This window comes from Trachemys scripta, chromosome 13 (assembly GCF_013100865.1).
Source record: "Trachemys scripta elegans isolate TJP31775 chromosome 13, CAS_Tse_1.0, whole genome shotgun sequence".
NCBI classification, from domain to species: domain Eukaryota; kingdom Metazoa; phylum Chordata; order Testudines; family Emydidae; genus Trachemys; species Trachemys scripta.
Window position 1 is genome coordinate 3,602,146 of NC_048310.1, and position 22,889 is coordinate 3,625,034.

General features: G+C 48.9%; 1 protein-coding gene and 1 long non-coding RNA gene across 2 annotated transcripts in view; one reads left to right on the top strand and one right to left on the bottom strand.

Moving 5' to 3' along the window:
• Positions 1 to 555, bottom strand: part of LOC117886572 — a 42,476-nt gene extending 41,921 nt beyond the window's left edge. The window contains exon 1 of the long non-coding RNA XR_004647997.1: positions 82 to 555. This is a non-coding gene — a long non-coding RNA (uncharacterized LOC117886572). The remainder of the gene's footprint in view (positions 1 to 81) is intronic.
• PSMD7 (proteasome 26S subunit, non-ATPase 7) lies at positions 527 to 16,950 on the top strand. The gene is made up of 7 exons (XM_034788510.1): positions 527 to 714; positions 3,224 to 3,315; positions 4,762 to 4,854; positions 12,876 to 12,973; positions 13,275 to 13,355; positions 14,917 to 15,008; positions 15,899 to 16,950. The coding sequence occupies exons 1-7, from the start codon at positions 641 to 643 to the stop codon at positions 16,335 to 16,337; spliced, it is 969 nt and encodes a 322-aa protein (XP_034644401.1). The 5' UTR covers positions 527 to 640; the 3' UTR covers positions 16,338 to 16,950.
• The last annotated feature ends 5,939 nt before the right edge of the window (positions 16,951 to 22,889 follow it).

The window sequence follows — 22,889 nt, forward strand, 5'->3', positions numbered from 1 at the left end:
TGGCTGGCACCTTCTCCCCCGGTGGACGAGGGGGCGGGTTGGCTCTGCGGGCGCAGACGACACCTGAGCTGCGCTCCCCACCTGTGTCACAGCGCTCGGTCCGTCCATCTCGCGGCCTCAGACTGGGAGCTCCTCGGGGCAGGCGCCAGGCCGCACGCCCACTCCGGCCCTGCCACTGGGGGGACGGTGGGGCCTGAGGGCGTGGGGGTGGAGGAGGACAGCCCAGCCCACTGGCTGCTAGGCCCAGCGCCTCCCCTCCTGGCGGGGCACGTCGCGAGCTCTCGCACCCAGGCCTGGGCTGAGGTGTTTCACAGGCTCCCGCCCCTGACAGGGCATTTCGAGCCTAACCGACCCTCCCAAAATGGCGGTGCTGCGCTACCTCCGGGGGAGGCGGGCGCCAGAGACCGGACCTTCCCAAGATGGCGGCCCTGTTTTAGCGAGCGGGGCAGCCAGTGACCTTTCCAAGGTGGCGTCTTCCCACTCCCGTGTGTCGCCCTTTCCAAGATGGCGTCGCGGAGGCTCCGCCCCCGAGCCGTGCATGCTGGGAGCGGCGGCAGTGACTGCTGGCTGAGGCGCCGGGCCTGCTGCTGCTGTGTGGGGCCGGGGCCGGGGTCGCAGCGAGTCGGGGCCGAGAGGCGCGATGCCGGAGCTGGCCGTGGACCGGGTGGTGGTTCACCCGCTGGTGCTGCTCAGCGTGGTGGATCACTTCAACAGGTGCGGCCCGGCGGGGCCTGGCGCGCCCGGCCGCTGAGTCACGGGCCCGGCCGGATCCCTGTGCGGGGCCGGGCCGGGCTGGGGGCCTCGGCCTCACCCGCCCCGGGAGCGGGGAGCGGGGGCGCTGAGTCATGGCCCTGCCGCGGGCCCGTGCCCCTCACCCGCGCCTCGTGGCTGCGAGAGGGCCCGGGCCCCGGGCCGGGGGGTGAGGGGGGGCTGGCGGGGGGGTCTCTAGGGAGGGGGGGCCTGGCTGGTGCGGTACTGCTCGCGGGCCTGGCTCTCGCATGTGGGTTCGTGCCGGTGCCCGGCGCTTGCGGGGACTCCCGTGCGGGATTTCGGCCCCCAGGAAACCCGTGTGCAGGTGTGCCCCGTTCTCCGGCTCCCCCACACCCCGCCCCGAGCCGGCTCGTCTGCACCGTGGGAGGACCCTGGGGATTGGTGACTGGAAAAACTTGGGGCCCGTAGAGCTGAAAGTCGCTGCTGAGGTCTTGAGCAATTCATAGCGACCTCCTCGCGACTTCAGCCTGGCTGGGCTCCTTTCCCATAGTTTTCTTCAACATCGCTGTAAACCTTGTACATCTGCATGCAAAAGTGCTCTCGGGCACGAATGGCCCCAGCTCTCATACAAGAGCGTTACTGCAATCTTAGGGCTACTGTTACATTTTATATCCTGGCCTTACATCCTTAAAGACCCCAAACGGCTTTTAAACTAAATGGTACTGACTGCATGTAACCTTTTTATAAGCAGTTACTCAGTGAGGCAGAGCTTTAGGCTTTGTATTGTCTGCTACGTATCTCATTGATCAGTAAAACCCAGAGCAAGTATCTCAGAAAACCTGAAGATTTTTCTTCAATAGTCTGATATTCTGGCTGTGTGTGTCAGAAAGGTAGAAGGGGCTTGTCTACACTATGGAGCTTTTTAGCAACAAGGCTGTGTCGACACAGCCTTGTCACTACAAGTCAGCGAGTGCGAACGCTCTCTTGTGGTATTTTGTCAGCACTTTTGCTGACAAAATACTTCCAGCCCCACAAGTGGCATAAGCTTTGTCTGCAGGAGAGCGCTCCTGCCGACAAAGCCACATTCACACTGCCACTTCTGTTGGCAAAACTTTTGTCTTTCGCGGGAGGACTTTAAGTACCCGCAAAAGACAAAAGTTTTGGTGACAACTGCGCTGTGTAGACATACCCTAGATAACTTCATAAATGTGAAAGTCAGCACCAGCTATTCAGATTTGGGGGCATGGCCTGTTGCTGCAATTGTGCGCATAAATAGATAATTAACTAAATCATCTGACTGCACAATTTCCAGTGTTCTTGCAGTTATGCTAATTTATGCTTCCAAATTATGCAATCAGATGAATATGCATTTTTATATGTACAATTCTGAAAATCTTGGCGCTAATGTTTATCTTAAAACATAGGTTCTTTAGGACAGAGACCATGCCTGTGTGTTGTACTGTATGCCATTTAAAAAAAAAAAATTAGCAAGTGGAATTATCTTGCATCAATAAAATGCAACTACAGTGTCCTAAAGCTGCATGAATGGACTGCAAAAGCAACAGTTTACGAGTGATGACTTCTTATAATTTTGTGATATAAGGAGTTTGAACAGTACCAATATGATGTATTGAGAGTTCTGATTTGTCATGGGGTATCATTTGATTTAGTAAATTACAAAGATGATAGTTTATGCTTGCATTAAAGGACATGATATTCCCAAATAGGTTTATTTGTTTTTCCCTTATTCAAGAACAATTGAACCAAAGTTAAAGTAACATTTGAATATAGTGAAATTGGTTAACAAGTTATAAATACCATTTTAGGCATAACTGACTTTGGTTTTAAATGTAGTGTGTATATTCTCTGCATATTGAATCATGGCATTTTTCATTTGTCTGGTTTAAACAGATTTTACCCTTAAAGCTACAATTCACTCAGCAGAGAATAAATTATATTCCTCTAAACATCTTGTGCAATTTGTGCTCAGTGTGCCTAAAATTAACTTAATTGCACCAACTGACAAGCACTCTTAATGTAAAAAAATCTTTTCCTTCAAGGCAGCGTACAATAGCAGAGAAAAACCTACTATTGTAAAAGTAAATTAGGGATGACAGTGAACAAAGTTTACTGTACTTTTTACAGCTTGATTTACAGAACAAATGCAGTAGTAGCCCTCGATTTTATGACACAGTAATCTCAGTTATAGTGGCATCCATTAGCTGCATGGAAACATCTAGTGCATTTTTCACATCAGAGGATAAATTACAAGTGTAGTGCCTGGATTTAGAGTGCACTGTAACAACTTCTTTAGGTATAAATTAACTACGTAATGACAAGGAACATATTACCCTGTTCGTCTCCCACCTACATCCCCAAGAACCACATGCTGTTTATCTTCTAACTTAAAGTCAGATGACACAACTGATTCATTTGTACTATTGGTGTTTTATTTCCAGTATCAAATATGTTGCATTTCTTAATACAAACTGTGACAGTCTTTTCCATTTAGAATAGGAAAAGTTGGGAATCAGAAGCGAGTTGTTGGAGTGTTGCTGGGCTCTTGGCAGAAGAAAATATTAGACGTATCCAACAGTTTTGCAGGTGAGTTTGGGTGTCCTATTCTGTTTACCACCTATTAAGTTAGCTAGCAGGAAAACTGCCATATGTTTTCTTGCACCATCCTGGCACATTAAATTCTTCTTCCCATTTATAAATTCATGAAGCTACGGTGTCTACATTTTCATGGAAAAATGCTGGTTATCTGCTTACAAAAGAACTCGATCCCATCAATCTCCTCCAGCTCTGCATCTTGTCTGCAGCAGTATCCAATGGTGAATGCTCAGAGGCAGCTGTAAAACTCCTAAAGCAATAATTGTTCGGTATACTCTCGGAGGTGGAAGATTTCTTCCTGATCCTGGATTGTGATCATTTTATGACCTTGGGCTTTGAAGACTCATGGTTTGAGTTATCTAGCTAATGTCATTGCAGATGTTACTTATTCACATGAAGATCTAATGGTTTATTTGAAAAGTACCTTTTTTCTTTAAGAATAGCCCATGAGAATTGCACAGATATTGCTTAAAAAGTGTATTTTCACTTGTATTAAATCATTACCTCTTGAGTTTGAATCCTGGTTTTGTACAGTGGTAAAATCAGGACCTGTATCGTCTTTTCTGACCTTTGTTTTCTTATTTACCTCTCTTATCTTCTCTTATTCATCTGCTTTCCGAAGGGGGTATTTATTGATAAAGCAGAATCATCCGTGTTGGCTCCTGCGTGAAAATCTGGGAACAAAAGTGTAGCCTAATCCTGGGTTATTTTTGCAGAGTTGGGAAGATGGAGTAACAGTTTGGTCACTTAAACTGCAGGGCTGCCAAAAATAGAACTTTATAATTGGAGATTTTTTTGTATTCCTATAAATTAAAGCCCTGTTGCTCAGAACTAAACTTGTAGCCTGTTATCCATAATGTGAACTAACAAAACAAACTAGTTCTTTACTCAAGAAAATGGCATATGCAATTATTTTTAAACAGACTTCGTAGAATTGTAGTTATTTGTCTTAATGCACTAATGGAATGTGTCTTGTACCACAAAGTAGCTTTTCACCTCTGTTGACCCAACAGGCTCTAGTGACCTATTCGGACCCACATTTTCTTTATCAGAAGTCCTTACACACCAATTTTGTGTAAATTGTTAATACACTAGAATGTTCCTGGCGTGTTCTTGAACAGTTCGTAGATGTCGTTTGCTCAAAATAATTCAATTGCTTTGGTTTTCCTTGCTTAATTCTAAAACTAATTCAGTAATTATCAGAAAACCACTTTAAAAAAATCAGCTAATTTTACTGTTTTCCTGTTGAGTTTTACAACAGTATGTGCAGCTCAGTATAGCAGAACAGTTGTATTCAATCAAAATTGAGCAAAATTACTTTTTTTTTCATTTGTAGCCAAGAACTTGCTGGGAAAAAAAAACTGATTTTTCTGTGAAAGTTTTCAGGCTGGATGAAACTTGAACTACTAAATATTGAACTAACTGTTTTGTTCCCAGTCCCTTTCGATGAGGATGATAAAGATGACTCTGTGTGGTTTCTAGACCATGATTATCTGGAGAACATGTATGGAATGTTTAAAAAAGTCAATGGTAAGTGCACATTGTGAGCGGTTGATATTTACCTAGAAACTCTCTCTCTAAGTCTACTGGTAGCGCTGTACTTCCAAGAACTGAGGTGACGGTCTTGGGGATTGAATAGCTATAAGAAATTCAAACTCTGATACTGTGACCCCTTCCGCCAGAATCTCCTTTCCCTCATATGAGTGCAGACATCTGAATTACAAACCCAAGTGAACTGATTAACCTTTCTGTTTTGCTTATAAAGGTCTTACTTTTCTTTATAAGATTATGGGGGCTGAATCTGGAGATGCTACAGTAATTCCCCTGTGAACATTCCCAGCCCTTAGAAAAACTCTTATTTAGACTGCTGATGTTCTTATGATTCCTTAAGTATTTGAGTCTCAAGTCTAGTGCAGATCTTGCAGCTTATTATCTTTGAATTTTTGTGCAGCAGGATATTAAGAGCTCATTGGCCCCCTTGTCTCTGAGAGAGTCCCACAGTCTGTGCGCTCGAAAGTGCCATGTTGCATAAACCAGCTCTGACTCGGGGATCATTTATAGCTGATAAGGGGTTTAAAATATTTGACAGACAGGATAAGACGGTTACTCACCGTTGTAACTGTTGTTCTTCGAGATGTGTTGCTCATATCCATTCCATTAGGTGTGTGCGCGCCGCGTGCACGATCGTCGGAAGATTTTCTACCCTAGCAACACCGGCGGGTCGGCTGTGGAGCCCCCTAGAGTGGCGCCTTCATGGCGCTGAATATATACCCCAGCCGACCCGGCGCCCCCTCAGTTCCTTCTTGCCGGCTACTCCGACAGTGGGGACGGGGGGCGGGTTTGGAATGGATATGAGCAACACATCTCGAAGAACAACAGTTACAACGGTGAGTAACCGTCTTTTCTTCTTCGAGTGCTTGCTCATATCCATTCCATTAGGTGACTCCCAAGCCCAACTTAGGTGGTGGGGTCGGAGTGAGACATTGCTGTGTGCAAAACCGCTGATCCGAAAGCAGCATCGTCCCTGGACTGTTGCACTAGTGCATAGTGGGCTGTAAACGTGTGGACTGATGACCAAACTGCCGCTCTACAAATGTCCTGGATCGGAACTTGCGCCAGGAAAGCAGTCGAGGAGGCTTGGGCCCTCGTGGAGTGGGCGGTGAGGCGCGGTGCTGAGACACCTGCCAGGTCATAGCAAGTCCGGATGCAAGACGTAATCCAGGAGGATAGGCGTTGTGAGGAGACCGGTGAGCCTTTCATTCGGTCAGCCACTGCAACGAAGAGTTGCGTCGTCTTTCTAAAGTGCTTTGTGCGGTCAACATAGAAGGCCAGGGCCCTGCGTACGTCCAGGGAATGCAAACGTTGATCCTGGCGAGTGGCATGTGGTTTGGGATAAAAGACCGGGAGAAATATGTCCTGGTTGATATGAAATGTAGAAACCACCTTAGGGAGAAAGGCAGGATGTGGACGAAGCTGCACTTTATCCTTATGAAAAACTGTGTAAGGGGGCTCAGATGTAAGCGCCCTGAGTTCAGAAACGCGCCTTGCTGAGGTGATGGCTACGAGGAAGGCTGTCTTCCAGGATAGGTACAGAAGTGAACAGGTGGCCAGTGGCTCGAACGGAGGACCTGTGAGTTTGGAGAGAACCAGATTGAGATCCCACGTCGGGACGGGATGACGCTGTTGTGGGTACGTCCGGTCTAAGCCCTTGAGGAATCTAACAACCATCGGGTTAGAGAATACCGAGGACGCGAGTTCCCCTGGGTGAAAGGCCGATATAGCGGCCAGGTGAACTCTAATTGAAGATATCGCCAACCCTTGTTGTTTTAGGGAGAGGAGATATTCCAATATGAGAGGAATGGGTGCCTGCAACGGGGACGTGGCTCGTTGTTCGCACCAACAGGAGAACCGTTTCCACTTGGCCAGGTACGTGGTCCGTGTTGAGGGCTTCCTACTGCTCAGCAGGATCTGTTGGACAGAGTGCGAGCATTGCCGCTCTGCCTGGGTGAACCATGGAGCAGCCACGCCGTGAGGTGGAGTGATTGCAGGTCGGGGTGACGCAGCCAACCGTGGTCCTGAGATATGAGATCCGGACATAATGGAAGCGGGATCGGTGTCTGAACCGAGAGCTCCAACAGTGTGGTGTACCAATGTTGTCTCGGCCACGCTGGAGCAATCAGAATTACCTGTGCCTGGTCTCTGCGCAATTTGAGCAGTACCTTGTGGACCAGAGGAAACGGAGGGAAGGCATAAAACAGGTGGTCTTTCCAGGGAAGGAGAAACGCATCCGAGAGGGAGCCCGGAGCTCGACCTTGTAGGGAGCAGAACATGTGGCACTTCCTGTTGTCTCGGGATGCAAACAGGTCTATCTGGGGAAACCCCCACTTCTGGAAGACGGAATGTATGATGTCCGGACGGATAGACCACTCGTGCGTCTGGAAGGACCTGCTGAGTCGGTCCGCTAGAGTGTTCTGGACTCCAGGGAGGAACGATGCCGTGAGATGGATTGAGTGGGCGATGCAGAAGTCCCACAGGCGAATGGCCTCTTGGCATAGAATTGACGAACGTGCTCCTCCTTGCTTGTTGATGTAAAACATGGCCGTGGTGTTGTCGATGAGAACCAACACACAGCGGCCACGTAGGAGATTGAGGAATGCCTGGCACGCCAGGCGCACCGCCATCAATTCCCGAACATTGATATGCAGGGCTAGCTGGGGTGCAGTCCACAGGCCCTGGGTATGGTGTTCGTTGAGATGGGCGCCCCAACCCAGAGATGAAGCGTCTGTGACCAGGTGCAGAGAGGGTTGTGGGGCGTGAAATGGCATCCCCTCGCAGACCACATTGTGATCTAGCCACCAGGTGAGGGAGGCCAGGACCGAGTTCGGGACCGTGACCACCATGTTCAGGCTGTCCCGATGTGGACGGTATATTGATGACACCCAGGTCTGGAGTGGGCGAAGCCGAAGTCTGGCATGCCTGGTTACGTACGTGCAGGAAGCCATGTGACCCAGCAGGGTAAGGCACGACCTCACCGTGGTAGTTGAGAAGGCCTGTAGCCCTTGAATGAGGTTCGTGATGGTGCCAAAGCGGTTGTCTGGCAGGATGGCTTGTGCACGTTTGGAGTCGAGAACTGCTCCAATGAATTCTATTCTCTGGGTAGGTTCTAGAGTGGATTTGTCCTTGTTGAGTAGGATGCCCAACTCGTTGAATGTGTGCACTATTGTGTGGACGTGAGCTTGAACTTGCTCCTTGGTGCGACCGCGTACCAGCCAGTCGTCTAGGTACGGGAACACCTGTATCCCTTGTCGACGAAGGTACGCTGCCACGACAGCCATACATTTCGTGAACACTCTTGGGGCCGAGGATAGGCCGAAGGGAAGGACTGCAAACTGGTAGTGCACCGTGTTTACCACGAATCGCAGGAAGCGTCTGTGAGGTGGGTAAATTGTGATGTGAAAGTATGCGTCTTTCATGTCGAGGGCGGCGAACCAGTCTCCAGGATCGAGGGAAGGGATAATGGCCCCCAAAGAGACCATGCGGAACTTCAACTTTACTACGAATTTGTTGAGTCCGCGCAAGTCCAAGATGGGCCGCAGACCTCCTTTGGACTTGGGGATCAGGAAGTAACGGGAATAAAATCCCCTGCCCCTTAACTCTATCGGAACCTCCTCTATGGCCCCCAAGGCCAGGAGCGTAGAAACCTCCTGTATAAGAAGTTGCTCGTGAGAAGGGTCCCTGAAGAGGGACGGGAAAGGGGGGTGGGAGGGGGGGATAGAAGAAAACTGGATAGCGTATCCCCTCTCCACCGTGCAGAGGACCCAACGGTCCGAAGTTATAAGGGACCAGGCACGGTGGAAGTGGGAGAGGCGATCCCGAAAGTAGGGGGCTGGATCCTGGTGGATGACTGGGGCGCCGTCCTCGACCGCACCTTCAAAAGTTCTGCCTGGGGCCTGAAGGTGGTCTAGGTGGCCCTTGGTTCTGGCCGGGTTGAGGGCCGGTCCACCTTCTCCTACCACCTCGCCCTCGCCTCCGGGCCGAGTCTTGTCTCTGGCGAGGCGGGGGGGGTAGAAGCGCTGAGGCTGCGGCCTAAATGGCCTGCGCTGAGGGCCCACAACATGCATCCCGAGGGAGCGCATGATTGTTCTCGAGTCCTTGAGGCTCTGCAGGCGAGAGTCCGTCTTGTCCGAGAACAATCCATGTCCCTCAAAGGGCAGATCCTGTAGGGTTTGCTGCAGCTCCGGAGGCAAACCCGAAACCTGAAGCCAGGAGATCCTCCGCATAGCGATACCCGAAGCCAGGGTCCGCGCAGCCGAGTCTGCTATGTCCAAGGAGGCCTGCAAGGAGGTTCGAGCCACCTTCTTACCTTCCTCTACCATGGCTCCAAACTCTTCCCTGGACTCTTGGGGAATCAACTCCTTAAACTTCCCCATAGAGTTCCAGGAGTTAAAATTGTAGCGGCTCAGTAGCGCCTGTTGGTTCGCCGCTCTAAGTTGCAGCCCTCCGGCTGAGTAAACCTTACGGCCAAACAAATCGAGCCGCTTAGCCTCTTTTGATTTAGGCGCTGCAGCCTGCTGGCCGTGCCGCTCTCGTGCGTTCACTGATGCCACCACCAGTGAACACGGTTGGGGGGTGGGTATACAAGTACCCGTAGTCCTTAGACGGGACAAAGTATTTCCTTTCCACCCCTCTCGCTGTGGGTGGGATAGAGGCAGGAGTTTGCCATATCGTATCCGCATTAGTTTGTATCGTGCGGATCATGGGTAACGCTACCCTCGATGGGGCATCCGCTCCGAGGATATTCACTATCGGGTCGTGCACCTCCACTACCTCCTCCGCCTGCAGGTCCATATTACGGGCCATCCTGCGCAGAAGATCCTGGTGAGCCCGAAGATCTATTGGAGGTGGGCCCGTGCACGATGTGCCCGCCACTGCCTCGTCCGGCGAAGAAGAGGAAGATGCCTCCGGTGGAACAGGATCCAAGGGCTGGTCCTGGTCTCCCTGTTCCTGTGCCGGAGCATCACCTGCGCCTGGGTCCAGGGCGTCAGGCGGTGCGGACACGGAAGCCTCCATGTCCCCTGGTGGAGGCCGAGAGATGGTGGACTCCGGGGCCCTTCTGACAGAGTGACTCGAGCGAGAGGTCGAGGGTATTGGAGCCCCTTGCTCCTGATGGTACGCCCACGGGGTCCAGAACGACCAGTGAGATGGGCCATGAGAATGGTCCTCTGTCATCTCCCGCCAATGGCCCAAGTCCTGTTCCTCGGCTTGCCCTTGAGGGGGATATGCCGATCTCGAGAGGTCCTCCGAGGAGTGGGACACCGATCTCGATGGCCACGGCGGTGCCGAGAGCGTCGAGACGATTCCCGTGGGCTGCGGTGCCGCACGGTGCCGGTCCGGAGATGATCTATCTCTACGCGGTGCCGGCGATCGGTGCCGGGACCGTGACCGGTGCCGATGACCTCGTCGGTGCCGGGAGTCAGATCTGGACCTCGACGAGGACCTGGAGTATGCCCGGTGCCGGGAGCGGCCTCTCGACGTCGAGCGTCGACCGTAGCGGTGCCGAGAACTACGTCTCGACGTTGATCGGTGCCGACGATCATAGCGGTGTCGAGACGTAGAGCGGTGCCGCGAAGAAGATCTTGGCCGCGAGTACGACCGGTGCCGAGGCGATATTCGGTGCCGGGACTGCGAGCGGCGTGGGGACCTGCTTCGGGACCTGGATCGGTGCCGAGGTTCCAGCCCTTGCGATGGAGGGCGCATCAAGGCAGGTTTCCCCCTCGACTGTACCGGGCGAGTCAACGGTGCCTTCGGTGCCGGTGGTTGGGGCGGTGCCGGCTCTGTGAGAGCTATTAAGTCTCTTGCCGCCTCGAAGGTCTCTGGAGTCGACGGGAGGCACTGTATAACCGCCGGTCTCGGTGGAGACGCTATCTGCACCGGACTCAACGGCTTCGGCGCCGGAGTCGACGGTGCTGGAGGCACCTGTTTCCGGTGCTCCACCGGCGGACGCGGCTCTACCCCCGGCACTGGGGGAGCCGGCGTCTTCGGCACGGAGGCCCCCGTCTTATGGGCTTTTTTATGCCCTGGGGATAATGAACGGCGCCTAGGCACTTGCTGTGCTTGCGGTGCCGACAAGGTCCGGTGCCGGGGAGGCTTGTCCGACGCCACTCGCGTGGTCGTCGTGGCCGGTGCCGCCGGGGCACTGCGCACCGAGGCGCTAGGTGCCGGGGCCTGACTTGTAGATGGAGCGTCAGGACTAAGTGCCGCCTCCATCAGAAGTTGCCGGAGCCGAAAGTCCCGCTCCTTCTTGGTCCTTGGTCTGAAGGCCTTACAGATCTTGCACTTATCTGTTTGATGGGACTCTCCCAGGCACTTCAGACAGGAGTCGTGCGGGTCGCTCGTGGGCATATGTTTAGCGCAGGAGGCGCACTGCTTGAAGCCGGGAGCTTTGGGCATGAGCCCGGACCCGCGGCCGGGGGAGAAAGGGGGAGACGACCCCCTTAATCCCCTGAACTAGTATAACAACTAAACAACTTTTACTAACTATTTTAACTATTTAACTATTTAACACTAGAACTGTAACTATAACTGCTAACGAACGAAGCTAGGGAGAGTGGAGAACAGCTATGCCGCGCTCCACAGTTCCAACGACCGTCAGGGGCGGTAAGAAGGAACTGAGGGGGCGCCGGGTCGGCTGGGGTATATATTCAGCGCCATGAAGGCGCCACTCTAGGGGGCTCCACAGCCGACCCGCCGGTGTTGCTAGGGTAGAAAATCTTCCGACGATCGTGCACGCGGCGCGCACACACCTAATGGAATGGATATGAGCAAGCACTCGAAGAAGAACCATGCCTTTGTCACTTCTAAGATAGATTATTGTACTATGCTCTACCGTGGGTACTACCCTTTGGCCTGGTCCCCACTAAGTCCCCACTTCGGACTAAGGTACGCAAATTCAGCTACGTTAATAACATAGCTGAATTCGAAGTACCTTAGTTCGAACTTACCGCGGGTCCAGACGCGGCACGGAGGCTCCCCCGTCGATGCCGTGTACTCTCTCGCCGAGCTGGAGTACCGGCGTCGACGGCGAGCACTTCCGGGATCGATTTATCGCGTCTTAACCAGATGCGATAAATCGATCCCAGAACATCGAGTGCCTGCCGCCGGACCCTCCGGTAAGTGAAGACGTACCCTTTGAGACCACTCAAAAGCTTTGACTAGAGCAAAATCTGATTGTTCACCTGTTTAAGGAAGTGGAGCAGCATGGGACACTACACCTGTGCTTTGAACATCTTTGGCTTCCTGTCTGCAAATCAAAGCATTGATACTAATTAAAAAAAAAAAAAAAATTGGAACCTCACTGCCTTGAGGATGGTTGCTTTGCCTGTGTATCGTAAGGATGCTGAAGTCCACTGCGGCCTGTTGCTGATGTTATCTCTGCATTGTTTGGTGATTTAAAGTTGTTTTCTGTGAAGGGTCTTCAAAAGCCTAAGTTTAATGACGAAAGAGCCATCTTATTTGTTGAAGCTCCTCCTGACTGACTATTGCTAAGGTAGTTTGGGTTGTCTGGGGTGATGCACAAATGGCTTGTCTGTGCTGTCCAATAATATAATGCTGCATTTAATCTATCTCATATGCACCCATTGTTGAAGTGTCTAGGCACAAAAGCCAATTTAGCAAATACCTTCCTGTAAAGCCCTGTTTTTCCAGATTTGCCAGTAAATTTTTAATCTACATGCGTTGTTCAGCTCCCAACCTTCATATGCCCTCAGCCATCACCTACTCCATTTTCCATTCCTAAACTGCCTTCCACCAGCTCAGAATCTGAGGCAAAGGCGTGCAAAGTGCAGCAACAATTTAGTTTCTCAAAGCGTTTAGGTCTTTACTGGTGTCTGTAAAGCAGAAGTGGGAGTTCTACTTGATGTCCTTTGGGAAGTTTGGGCACAGCCCAGGGTCAGGCAGTACCTGGATTTGAGCGCTTATATGCCCCTGTATGAACTATTTTCCTGTCATTACCCTCAGATTCTGACTATTCTAATTGTTTTTGCTTTTCCCAGCTAGGGAAAGAATTGTTGGATGGTACCACACAGGCCCCAAACTACACAAGAATGACATTGCCATCAATGAACTAATGAAAAGATACTGTCCTAATTCTGTAAGTAATGCACTTAAACTGTTTATGGAGCCTCTGGGAACCCGCAGTCCCTTCCAGCTCCATCTGCAATTTGCAGTAGTGACATGAAATGTAGTAAGATATAGCATGGTAGATGTAAAGTGAATAGAGCACGCTGATCAGTCTCCCTTGAAACAGTGGCAGACATTTTTTTCTCTGCTTGCAGTTAGAAACCTCTTTGATTGAAAAACAAACTTGTCATTGCTAGAGAATTAGCAGTTGGCCACAACCTGTTTCTTCTAGTTCTTGAGTAGGTTTTGTCTAATATGTGTTTCTCTACCAGGTATTGGTAATTATTGATGTAAAGCCAAAGGACCTGGGACTGCCAACAGAAGCCTATATTTCAGTTGAAGAAGTTCATGATGTGAGTGTTGAACATTTCAGTATTTGTCATTTTCAGTCTATTGTGGGATTTCCTGCAAAAGGGAAAGAGGTGCTTTAAGAAATCGATACGTTAAACCATCTTGCCTTGTCCTTTAGGGTACCCTTTCCACTACATCAGTTTGGATTTTTCAGTTCAATAGATAACATTGCGTCTGCCAACTAGGGGTTTTTTGCCTTCCAGTTTAAACCTGCTAAATTAGTGTTTGAACCCCCGCTGTAAATTTCAGCTTATTGAACCAAAATTATCCATCCTCCAACACCCCTGAAAAGCAGTTTCTCGCTGCTTGAACCGAGGAGCTCTGCAGGTTCTTGCAGCTTCAGCTAGCTGCTCCTTTACTGTTTGTCCACACCCATGAAAAAGCAGCAGGATGGCGTACGCATTTATGATACAACTGATACACGTCAGCTTGTTGCAGCAATAATTTGAGTAATCGCACCCCTCATCTTCGCCAGCTTACTCTTAACTACACACGGTTGACTTTACTATCTTTGTTAATCACGCATCTAGAATCAGTGGTGACTTTTTGTCCAGATTTAATTTTGATGGTTTTAAAATCAGAATCCCAAAATATTTAAAAAAAAAAAAACTGGTCTTGTCATTATCTGTTTGAGACCCATGGTGGAGAGAGACAGCTGTTCCCAGGTTCTCCAGTCTTAAATTTTTTCTGGTATTGTGAACTCTTGTTCTTACAGCTGTTGGTCCCCACTGGGCCTGAAGCATGGTACAACCAAAACTAATACAAGTCTCAAAGGTAACTAGGTCCCATCTTCAAATAAAATAGTCACCATGGCACTCGGTCGCACACACACACACTCTCCAGTACATAGCCCTGCAAATTAACTACCTGGAAACTATTGAGCCTCCCCAAGAATAATGCTACAAATGAAATGGTGGGAGGAGCGTTAATGTACAGAATAATGTGGTGTTACCATCACCTCGGCTGTCTCTAGCATTTCTGTGGGTTAGTGACATCTGCCTCAGTTTAACTGGTGTGCACTAGAAATTAGGCAGCACGTTAAAGTACCTTATTTTATAATTATAGTTATTGTTGTCATCTTTGTTGATGACCTCCTTCCTGTCTGACTTCCAGTGGCATGTCTAGCCAGTTTTCTAGATTAATTTAAAGAATATCAATTTCTTAGTCTCCCTTTTTAAAACCCCATATACTTAATTAACTCACTTTGGGGATTCTGTTATGAACTAGTTTTCACCATATCTGTGGACTGTGTGGGGCTCTCCTATCCCATCTTGATAGGTTTTCCTCACTGGCTGTTTCTGATCCTATTCTTATCATGCATGTTCCACCTATTCATCGAAGCAGGCCAGAGGTAGCTCTGGATAAAATGTACAGTGCTTTTTGGCATGTAACAAATCCAGCTTCCAATAAACCTTCTTTGCTTTGAAGTTTCATTGGAGCAGTTCTACTGTTCACATGCACAGTACCCAAAACCCGCTTACTTGAGGTTATGCTGTCACACCTGTAATCATCTGCTTTCTATTTCTAACCTTGTTACCATCCCATTCTTGTACCCCAACAAAGGATGGAACTCCAACCTCCAAGACTTTTGAACATGTGACCAGTGAAATTGGAGCTGAGGAAGCAGAGGAAGTTGGTGTTGAACACTTGCTACGGTAAAAGCTTTATTTTAATGAAAACCTTATCAGTGGTTGGATGGCAGCTCATTTTATCCATCTAACTACTCCTGGCACCAGCTGCCTGCCCAGGGATACAATACAAGAAACAAGGACCTTGTTACATGCGACTTAAACACTTAATTTAATCTAAACAGGTTAATTCATCAATACTGCATAATACAGAATCTGCTGAACTCATTTCTAGTGAAATGTTTGACTGACTGTTTTTAAAAAAAAAAAAAAAAGTCAGTTTCACCTTGCTCCTTGAACTCCAGCAAATAGCTTGAGATACTTAAGAACAATGTAAAGTCACACTTCATAGTTCATAAAGGAGAGCAACATTATCTGGGGGCAGACTACGCAGACCTTTCATCTATCAAGACTCAAAGAGCAGAAAGGCATTGTTTACAAATAGTCACAGAGGGAGATTTTGCTTTGGTTTGCCTTCACTCTTTATAAAGCAATCTCCAAGCCTTCAGTGAAATGTTAAGTCTCGCAAGGCCCCTGTGATATTAAACAATTATACCTATTTTACAGCTGTGTAATCTGGAGAGGTGTGACTTGCCCAAGTCCCCAAAGTGAGTTAGTGACACAGCCTCTCACACAATCCAGGAGTCCCCTTGTTATCTCCTAACCATCAGACTAGTATTCCTAAAAAATATTCAGTCCATAGAGAGCATATGGTGACTTTTATCAAATCTATGTTAAGTGTTTCTAATGCACCCAATGTAAATTCGTTTTTTCTGAATCTTTGCTGTGAAGTGTTTTGTAAAATTTTACTTCATCTACCCTTCAAAGCAGCCTTCTATAGATCTTTCTAGCTCAAAAATAAATTAATGTAAGTAAAGTAACATTAAGGCTTCTCCTTCCTATTTTGGGTGTTTCAGAGATATTAAAGACACAACAGTGGGCACTCTGTCCCAGCGCATCACAAACCAGGTCCATGGTTTGAAGGGACTGAACTCCAAGCTTCTGGATATCAGGAGCTACCTAGAGAAAGTGGCCATGGGCAAACTACCCATCAATCACCAGATCATTTACCAGCTTCAGGATGTCTTCAACCTGCTACCAGATGTCAACCTGCAGGAGTTTGTCAAGGCCTTTTACCTGAAGACCAATGACCAGATGGTGGTGGTCTACTTGGCTTCTCTTATCCGGTCTGTGGTTGCCCTGCACAACCTCATCAACAACAAGATTGCCAACAGAGATGCAGAGAAGAAGGAAGGTCAGGAAAAGGAGGAAAGCAAAAAGGAGAGGAAAGATGAGAAGGAGAAAGACAAAGAGAAGAGTGATGGCAAGAAAGAGGAGAAAAAAGAGAAAAAATGAAAAGTGTAGTTTTTTATTTGTAAATTAAAATCTTGTAAACTAAATCACTCTGCTGCTAGAAGGTTCTTTTCACTTGTTAAAGTGATCAGAGTTCTCTGTTCTTGCCTGTCTTGGGAGGCACTTTCAGATCAGCTGCCTCTGCTCTTACATCATACAGGCAGATAGCTGGATACAGGGGACGAGGGAATTCAGTCCACACAAACTGGCAGTTCTAATAAGGAACAGGCAGCCTTACTACTGGGAAGGAAAGCCCCTGTCATTTCAGTCCTCAGCGCTGTGAAGGGAGGAAGGAACAAGCAAAGGTAAAGTGCAGCGTTTGTCATCTGCTGCCAGTAAAATCTTGTGTCCCAAGATGCTTGTCTGTCTCCTTCCCTCATGATTTAGGTCTACGGGCTATTTGGGGTTACTACCATGTAGTATGTAAAACTGCTAAACTGTATGCATGACCCTGCTGCTCCTTGCCATCTTGCATTCTGCTGTCACTCCTAATCTGTGCTTGAAGGCCCTGCACAGAGGATGAATTTACCTGCCCAGCCTGTTGCCCAGGAGATCTTGAGGTTGGGCTCCTATACTGTTTTACTTCCAAGAGAAGATTAAATGGTTTGGTTTGTAACTCTGACTTCTGGTCATTTTTAATCCCAAAAGCCAAAGGGGAGCAGATTTTATTAGAGCTGGAGTGAGGAATGTAGGATACAAGAATCTCGTTTCAGGAGGAAAGACGCTGAACAGGCTGAGAGCACAGAATGGAGCCTATGAGGATAAGATGGGTTTGTGCCCTTCGTGCTGAGATGTGCAAAATAGCTCTAGAGCAGTTGGTGCCGTAGTGCCAACTAGCACAAAGCTCTTTGGGCCAGTTACTACATCTGTAGTGCCCAAGACAAGAGCCCTCGCCTAATCAAGGGCGCTAAAGGCTATGACAGGACAAATTCCATCTTGGCATGTAGTCTACAAGACACGCACAAGTTAATTGTGAATTTTGGGAGCTCGCCCATGTTAGTCACTTCCTTAAGAGTGGCTGGTGGCTCCTTGCTCCCCTACCTTCCTCAGTGAGAGGAGGAGGGCAGCCAGCATGTTGGTCTTAGGCAGCTCCAAACCCTTTTGTGGAAGTGCAGCCAGGGGCTCCACATTAAAGATGAGGGCATTGGCTGAGCTCAAGCAGGAGCATTCCTTGCATGAATCTATAGGCTCCAGGCGTTGCATTTCTAGATGAAAGAGAGTGATTGTCTTACATTCCTGTAAATGAAGTGTGTGGACGCTAGGAAATAAAGGCGCCTCTAGAAGCACTACTTTGAATCTGGGTGAATGGAAGGGCGTGTTGGCCAACTACGCTATCTTTCCCTTGACTGATGGTTAGCCTAGGAAACCTTTGCCCTGGTGGCCTGTCAGACAGCATCCCCATTTCCTCTAAGAGAGCTGGACGTGTTCAAACTTCCACGTAGTGTCGTTACAATTGCTGCATTTAGCTCTCTGTCATGGTGCTATAGGACCATGTTGAAGTGAAGCAGGGAATAGGACTCTATTAAATAGAGTAAGTTCACTCAGAGTAACTGTTTAAGGTGGGAGACCTCAACCTGCCAGTCCTGGTCCCAGAAGATCCTTGAATGGCCTATTTCAAATGACTCAGAGATGGAAAATGCTGCCTTAGAGCCCTGGGAAGATCATAAACCTGTTGATGCCCTACTCGCGGCAGGCAGAACTCACTGATTTCAGCTGCTGCCATGTAAAAACAAGCATGTTTCCCAGGCCCATTGTAGAAGTAACATCCATCACCGTGGTAGCCCAATGCCACAGTCAGTATCAAGACCTTGAACTGACCCTGACTCTGATTCACTTGCTGTTATGTAATAGGAGAATATTTTCCCGTTCCATGAGAAATTAAACTGGTTTGTTATTATGGTAGTTTTACACCATTTGAAGGCAATAAATGCTCAGTTTCCAGTCAGTTTACTTTATGCAGCAGCACAGGTCTGTGTGGTGAACCAGCTCAAGTTGAATCTTCTTAGGTGTGTATCTGGCCCCATTACCATAGTGCCCTAACACCCCACAGTTATTTAGCCAGCCTGGGGAGGCAAAGCAGGGCTCTTATCCCCACTGTAGAGATGGGAACTTGGCCATGTCACAGGGGGAGTGGGTAGAGCAGGGAAGTGAATCCAGGCCTTCGGTATGCCTGGCTATTGCCCCAACCAGGGCCCCAGCCTTTCTTGGTAAAGGGTTTTCCCTCCCACGCCCACCCGTCACTGTGAAGGAGTAAGAAATTGAGCGAGACTTTCTGTGACTGAAAAAAACAAAATTCCACTTGGCAATAACTTAAGATACTTTTACCACTTGCTTTGTAAGAAGGGGAGGGAGGTGGGTGGTTGAGGTAGGGAATCTTTCACCACTCAAGCCTGCCCGACGCAAGCAGGGGCTGCAAACCGTCATCAGAAGGTTGTGGCCCATTCTTGGTGAGTTAGTGGGTCTTGCTCTTGTGAACACACCTCACATGAAGAACACCATGAAAATTAGTGTTTGTGGAGCATGCATCTCTCTTTGCTGATTGGTGAAAGGATGGAGGTAATTTTATGAGAACCCCTGATCTTGGGAGAATTCTGCAACTTTTGGTTGAAATCTCATGATGTTTCAGTACCCCTGCCTTCTAGTCTTGGATTGGATTTAAACGTGAGCACTGAACCCCAGCTGACACCTGATCCAGGTCTGGCCATAGCTTTTCCTCCCCTCTGTGTCTAGAATAAGTAATACTCCCAGCTCGCTGTGTTTAAAATCATTCTGGGGTTGCTGAGGCTCAATGGCTGGTGGTTCTCTACCACTAGATGACAGTGTTTGCACTGTTTCCTGACCACATTCAATGGAGGGAAAGCTCCAGCACTGCAAGGAAGTATCCTACCTAAATAAAGCAGGTGTGTCCAGCAACCGTAGATGTGATGTGGCTGTTTTTTGCCCTTACGGCTGTTTGCAATGTCAGAGATTCATAATGCTTCATACATTTTTTTCAAAACAAATGTCAAGCCTTTAAAAATCCCTTTGCTTTTGCTAATAGAATAGGCTAAAAGTCAGTTTGCAGGCCACAAACAAAACTGATTGTGGGGCAAAGAAATACATGCAAAAAGGTGCAAAAATCCCACTACTGGCCTCTTAACTCTCAGGTGCCTGGCTGATGTGATCGCAGTGAGAGCCAGCAGCCCCAGCTCTTTGCCAAGGGGACTAAAAAAAAAAAAAAAAAAAGCACTGGATTTTCTGGAATGCACTGGGGAGGAGGCAGTTCCAAACTAGCTATAATCCCTCTTCCCCATTGAATCATCTGCCAGCCTCAGATGACAGAGCAGAGCCTCACCCTTTTGCCAGATGAGTTCTGAAGCTGCAGTCGTAACATTACATTATGAGCATTTTGCATTACAGCTGAGGCCTAAAATATTTATTTCATTGAGAGAGCTAGGGAAACCACAGCTCACTGCAAGAAGTTACTGTCCTGCCACTAAACAGGAATATTCATAAGCTTGCCAGCTCTGTATAGGCCAGAGACCATGCATAAAATAAGGTGTCCTGTGTTACAGCTTTTACTGAGTAATCAGGGAAAATATTGAACTCCCTGAAACTAGAACAGCAGCATTTAATTAAAAAAAAAAACCCTACTAAGAATTGCTCCCTATACCCATCCTAGCATAGGGAGAGGTGTTTAGCTAGGAACCATTCAGATAAATCACATCAGCCATTTCCTGAAACTAAACCAACAGCTATTGAGTTTCTGCAATGCAGCAAAGGGACACAAACTTCAACCAAGTTAGGGTTTTCTCCCACTCCCATGGCATTGGGCTGCAAGCTGGCTCCTACACAGGGACATTACATCCTATCTGCTCTAAACATACTGCAGTTCCAAAGTGAACAGAGGAAGGCCCCTCGGTTCATCTTTAAATCAACCAGTGAAGGGTGCATGCTGTACAGAACGTCCTATAAAAGGTCCTTTGCTTTTAGTATTACTGGCTACAGTGCTTGTTATTAAAGAAGGCCATCCTGCCGCTAGTGACTCAACCAACTCCCTGTACCATCCCTCCAGTGGAAACAGAGTCGGTGGAGAGGTGTGAGAGGCAACTGGCTTAAAAATTAAGGCCCAACTCCACGAAGGTATTTAGGCTCCTAACAGCTATTGAAGTCAGTGGGTGTTGGGAGGCTAAATATCTTTGTGGCTCTGGTCTTAACTTTTTTAGAAAAAAGAAAAAAAAAAGCATTCCCTGAGCTGGAGCACTGACTTCGCCCAATGTTGGAGTCAGGCTCTTACTTCCTGCTTCCCACAGCTGCAGGATCCCAGCTCTGCTGTTTTCTTCAGTCTAGTGCCAGCCTTGACTAAACCCTCAGCCTCTGACTCCAGGCCCTATAAATTACAGAGGAAATACTTCAGAAAATCTTTTCTTTTCCTGATTGGACTCAGTGCATTCCAAGGGGGTTTGGCCTGGGGCACAGTCAACTGCTAACAACATGCAGGAGAGGCTTTTAGCAGGCGAATTAATTGCCAGACCACAGTTGGACTTAACTCACTACTAGTGTGAAAGTGATGTCATGCCTTGTGCTAGGGCAGCAATAAAAAGTGACATGAATGCCAGTTCATTTTCTTGCCAACTGCCACTGCCTTCCTGTCGCTGGAGGGGTGGCGGAGAGTCTGAAGTGGAACTCAATCAAGTCACCAAGCCCTGGCATGGATTTTTTGACTCATTCTTAAAATGACAATAGATTGGGCCAGGATAGGCAGCGTTAGTGGAGAGCGCTTGCACCTTATTCTAACCCGCTCTAGCTCTTGTACAAGGGAAGGGGTGGGGAAAGGCAAGTTTGCAGATTCTGCCAATTACTACATTAATGGAGAAAAAAAAATCCAGTCTGAATGGCTGAACTAATTCGTGTCAGACCGTAGTTCTCCAGACCTGAGTCCTCCTGTAGCAATGGGGCTTGAGGCCTTTCTGTTTTTCTTTCCCCCTTGGATCTTCTGCTGCTCACCTGAGTGATGGCATGCTACCTAGCACAACCTCAGTCTCACCCCACACCTGCTGCACGACCAGCTTTGGCAAGACGGGCTAGTGTAGGGCAGCACCACTCACAAACTCCATGGAAACGCTGCCTCAGTTAAAGCATCGGCTTTCCAACAACGCCCAAGGCACAACGTGTCCATCCTCACTTTCAGGAAAAGATTTGGGTTACCCATAGTGCAGGCAGCTGCCTCCCCAGCTCCCGGTTAGTGTGTCAGCGCGTCAGGGCAGGAAGCGTCATTCCTCTATCTGCAGCGCCCAGCACAATGGAGCCCCAGTTTTGGGGAAACCTTCAGCTGCTATCCCAGGAGTGATGTGAAATAATAGTGAGGCAGCCCTGCTGCTTCCCCAGTTCCAGGGGGTTTATATTGAAGCTCATGTCTCCTTCTTGGGTTCCTTGCTGTGAAAGATCTGGGCCCCAGCCCTGCAACAGAGCCAGCGGGGACAGGCTTTCGCCATTACAGGCATAGCCAAACTGTGCCCACCAGCGGGCTGCCACAGCCGCTTACTAGGAGCCCAAGTGCTGCACATAAGCAGCCATTCATGCAGGCTGTGATACCAGCGATGGCAGGCCCCCTAGAAAGGTAGCATCAGAAGCCACTGCCATGGGAATGGAGTCCTGAGCTGCTGCTGGCTGGCTCTCACTCGCTCCCCCCCCCCCACACACACACACACACCATCCCTGCTGCTTTCCCCAGCTCCCAGCCTTTCCCCAGACCATTCCTGGCTGGCTTTCCCTCTGTCCGTCCCCCACCTGCCTTTGAACCCCCCTTTCCCTCAACTGCTCCCAGCCTGAATTTCACACACTCAAATCAATACAGACTTTGCCCACACAGCAGAGTTAGGCTTTCCTCTGGACACGTATCACCACAGGAACCAGAAGAAAACAAAGGAGTTCAGGACACTCACCAGTCAGGAGGGAGGTGCAGCTGTAATGACCCAAAGTGCTGTTTAAGGGCTAGAGCTCACTGGCTGTGCCAAATTTAAAGAGTCAGCCCCAGGCATGCTGGGAAAAAAGTTCCTATAAGAGCCCAGTCCCCCGCAGGGGGAAGAGTTAGTTGGGAGCAGGCAGCCTCAGAGAAAGGGATTATGACTACACTGTGCTACGGTACCAGCATTGATTTAAAGATGGGCTTTCCCGTTATTTGTCCGTTCCCTCCCCCCATCCACCTCAATCGCCTTCTCTCATCTCTGTATTTAGACAGGCCTTTCAGACTGTCTGCCATGCTTCTGTCTTCACCACGTTCAAACCACTCCCAGCAGGCTCGTTTCTGTAGCACCACCTACCTCAATGAGCCTGAAACGGCAAGAGCAGCAACTACTTCTTCTGGGTAAGTGCGCAGCCAGTGCCCTTCACACCCTCCCTGTTCGTCAAACCCAGCACACCGAGGGTGAGCTCCTCTGGGCAGAGACCTTCTTTGCATGTATTTTCTGTGAAGCACCTTACTTACCTCTGGGTGCTGTGAACTACTAAAGTGCATTTCCTTGTTTGTGTGCTGCCCCCAGCACAGTGTAGCTGGACCTGGCTGTGGCCACGAGC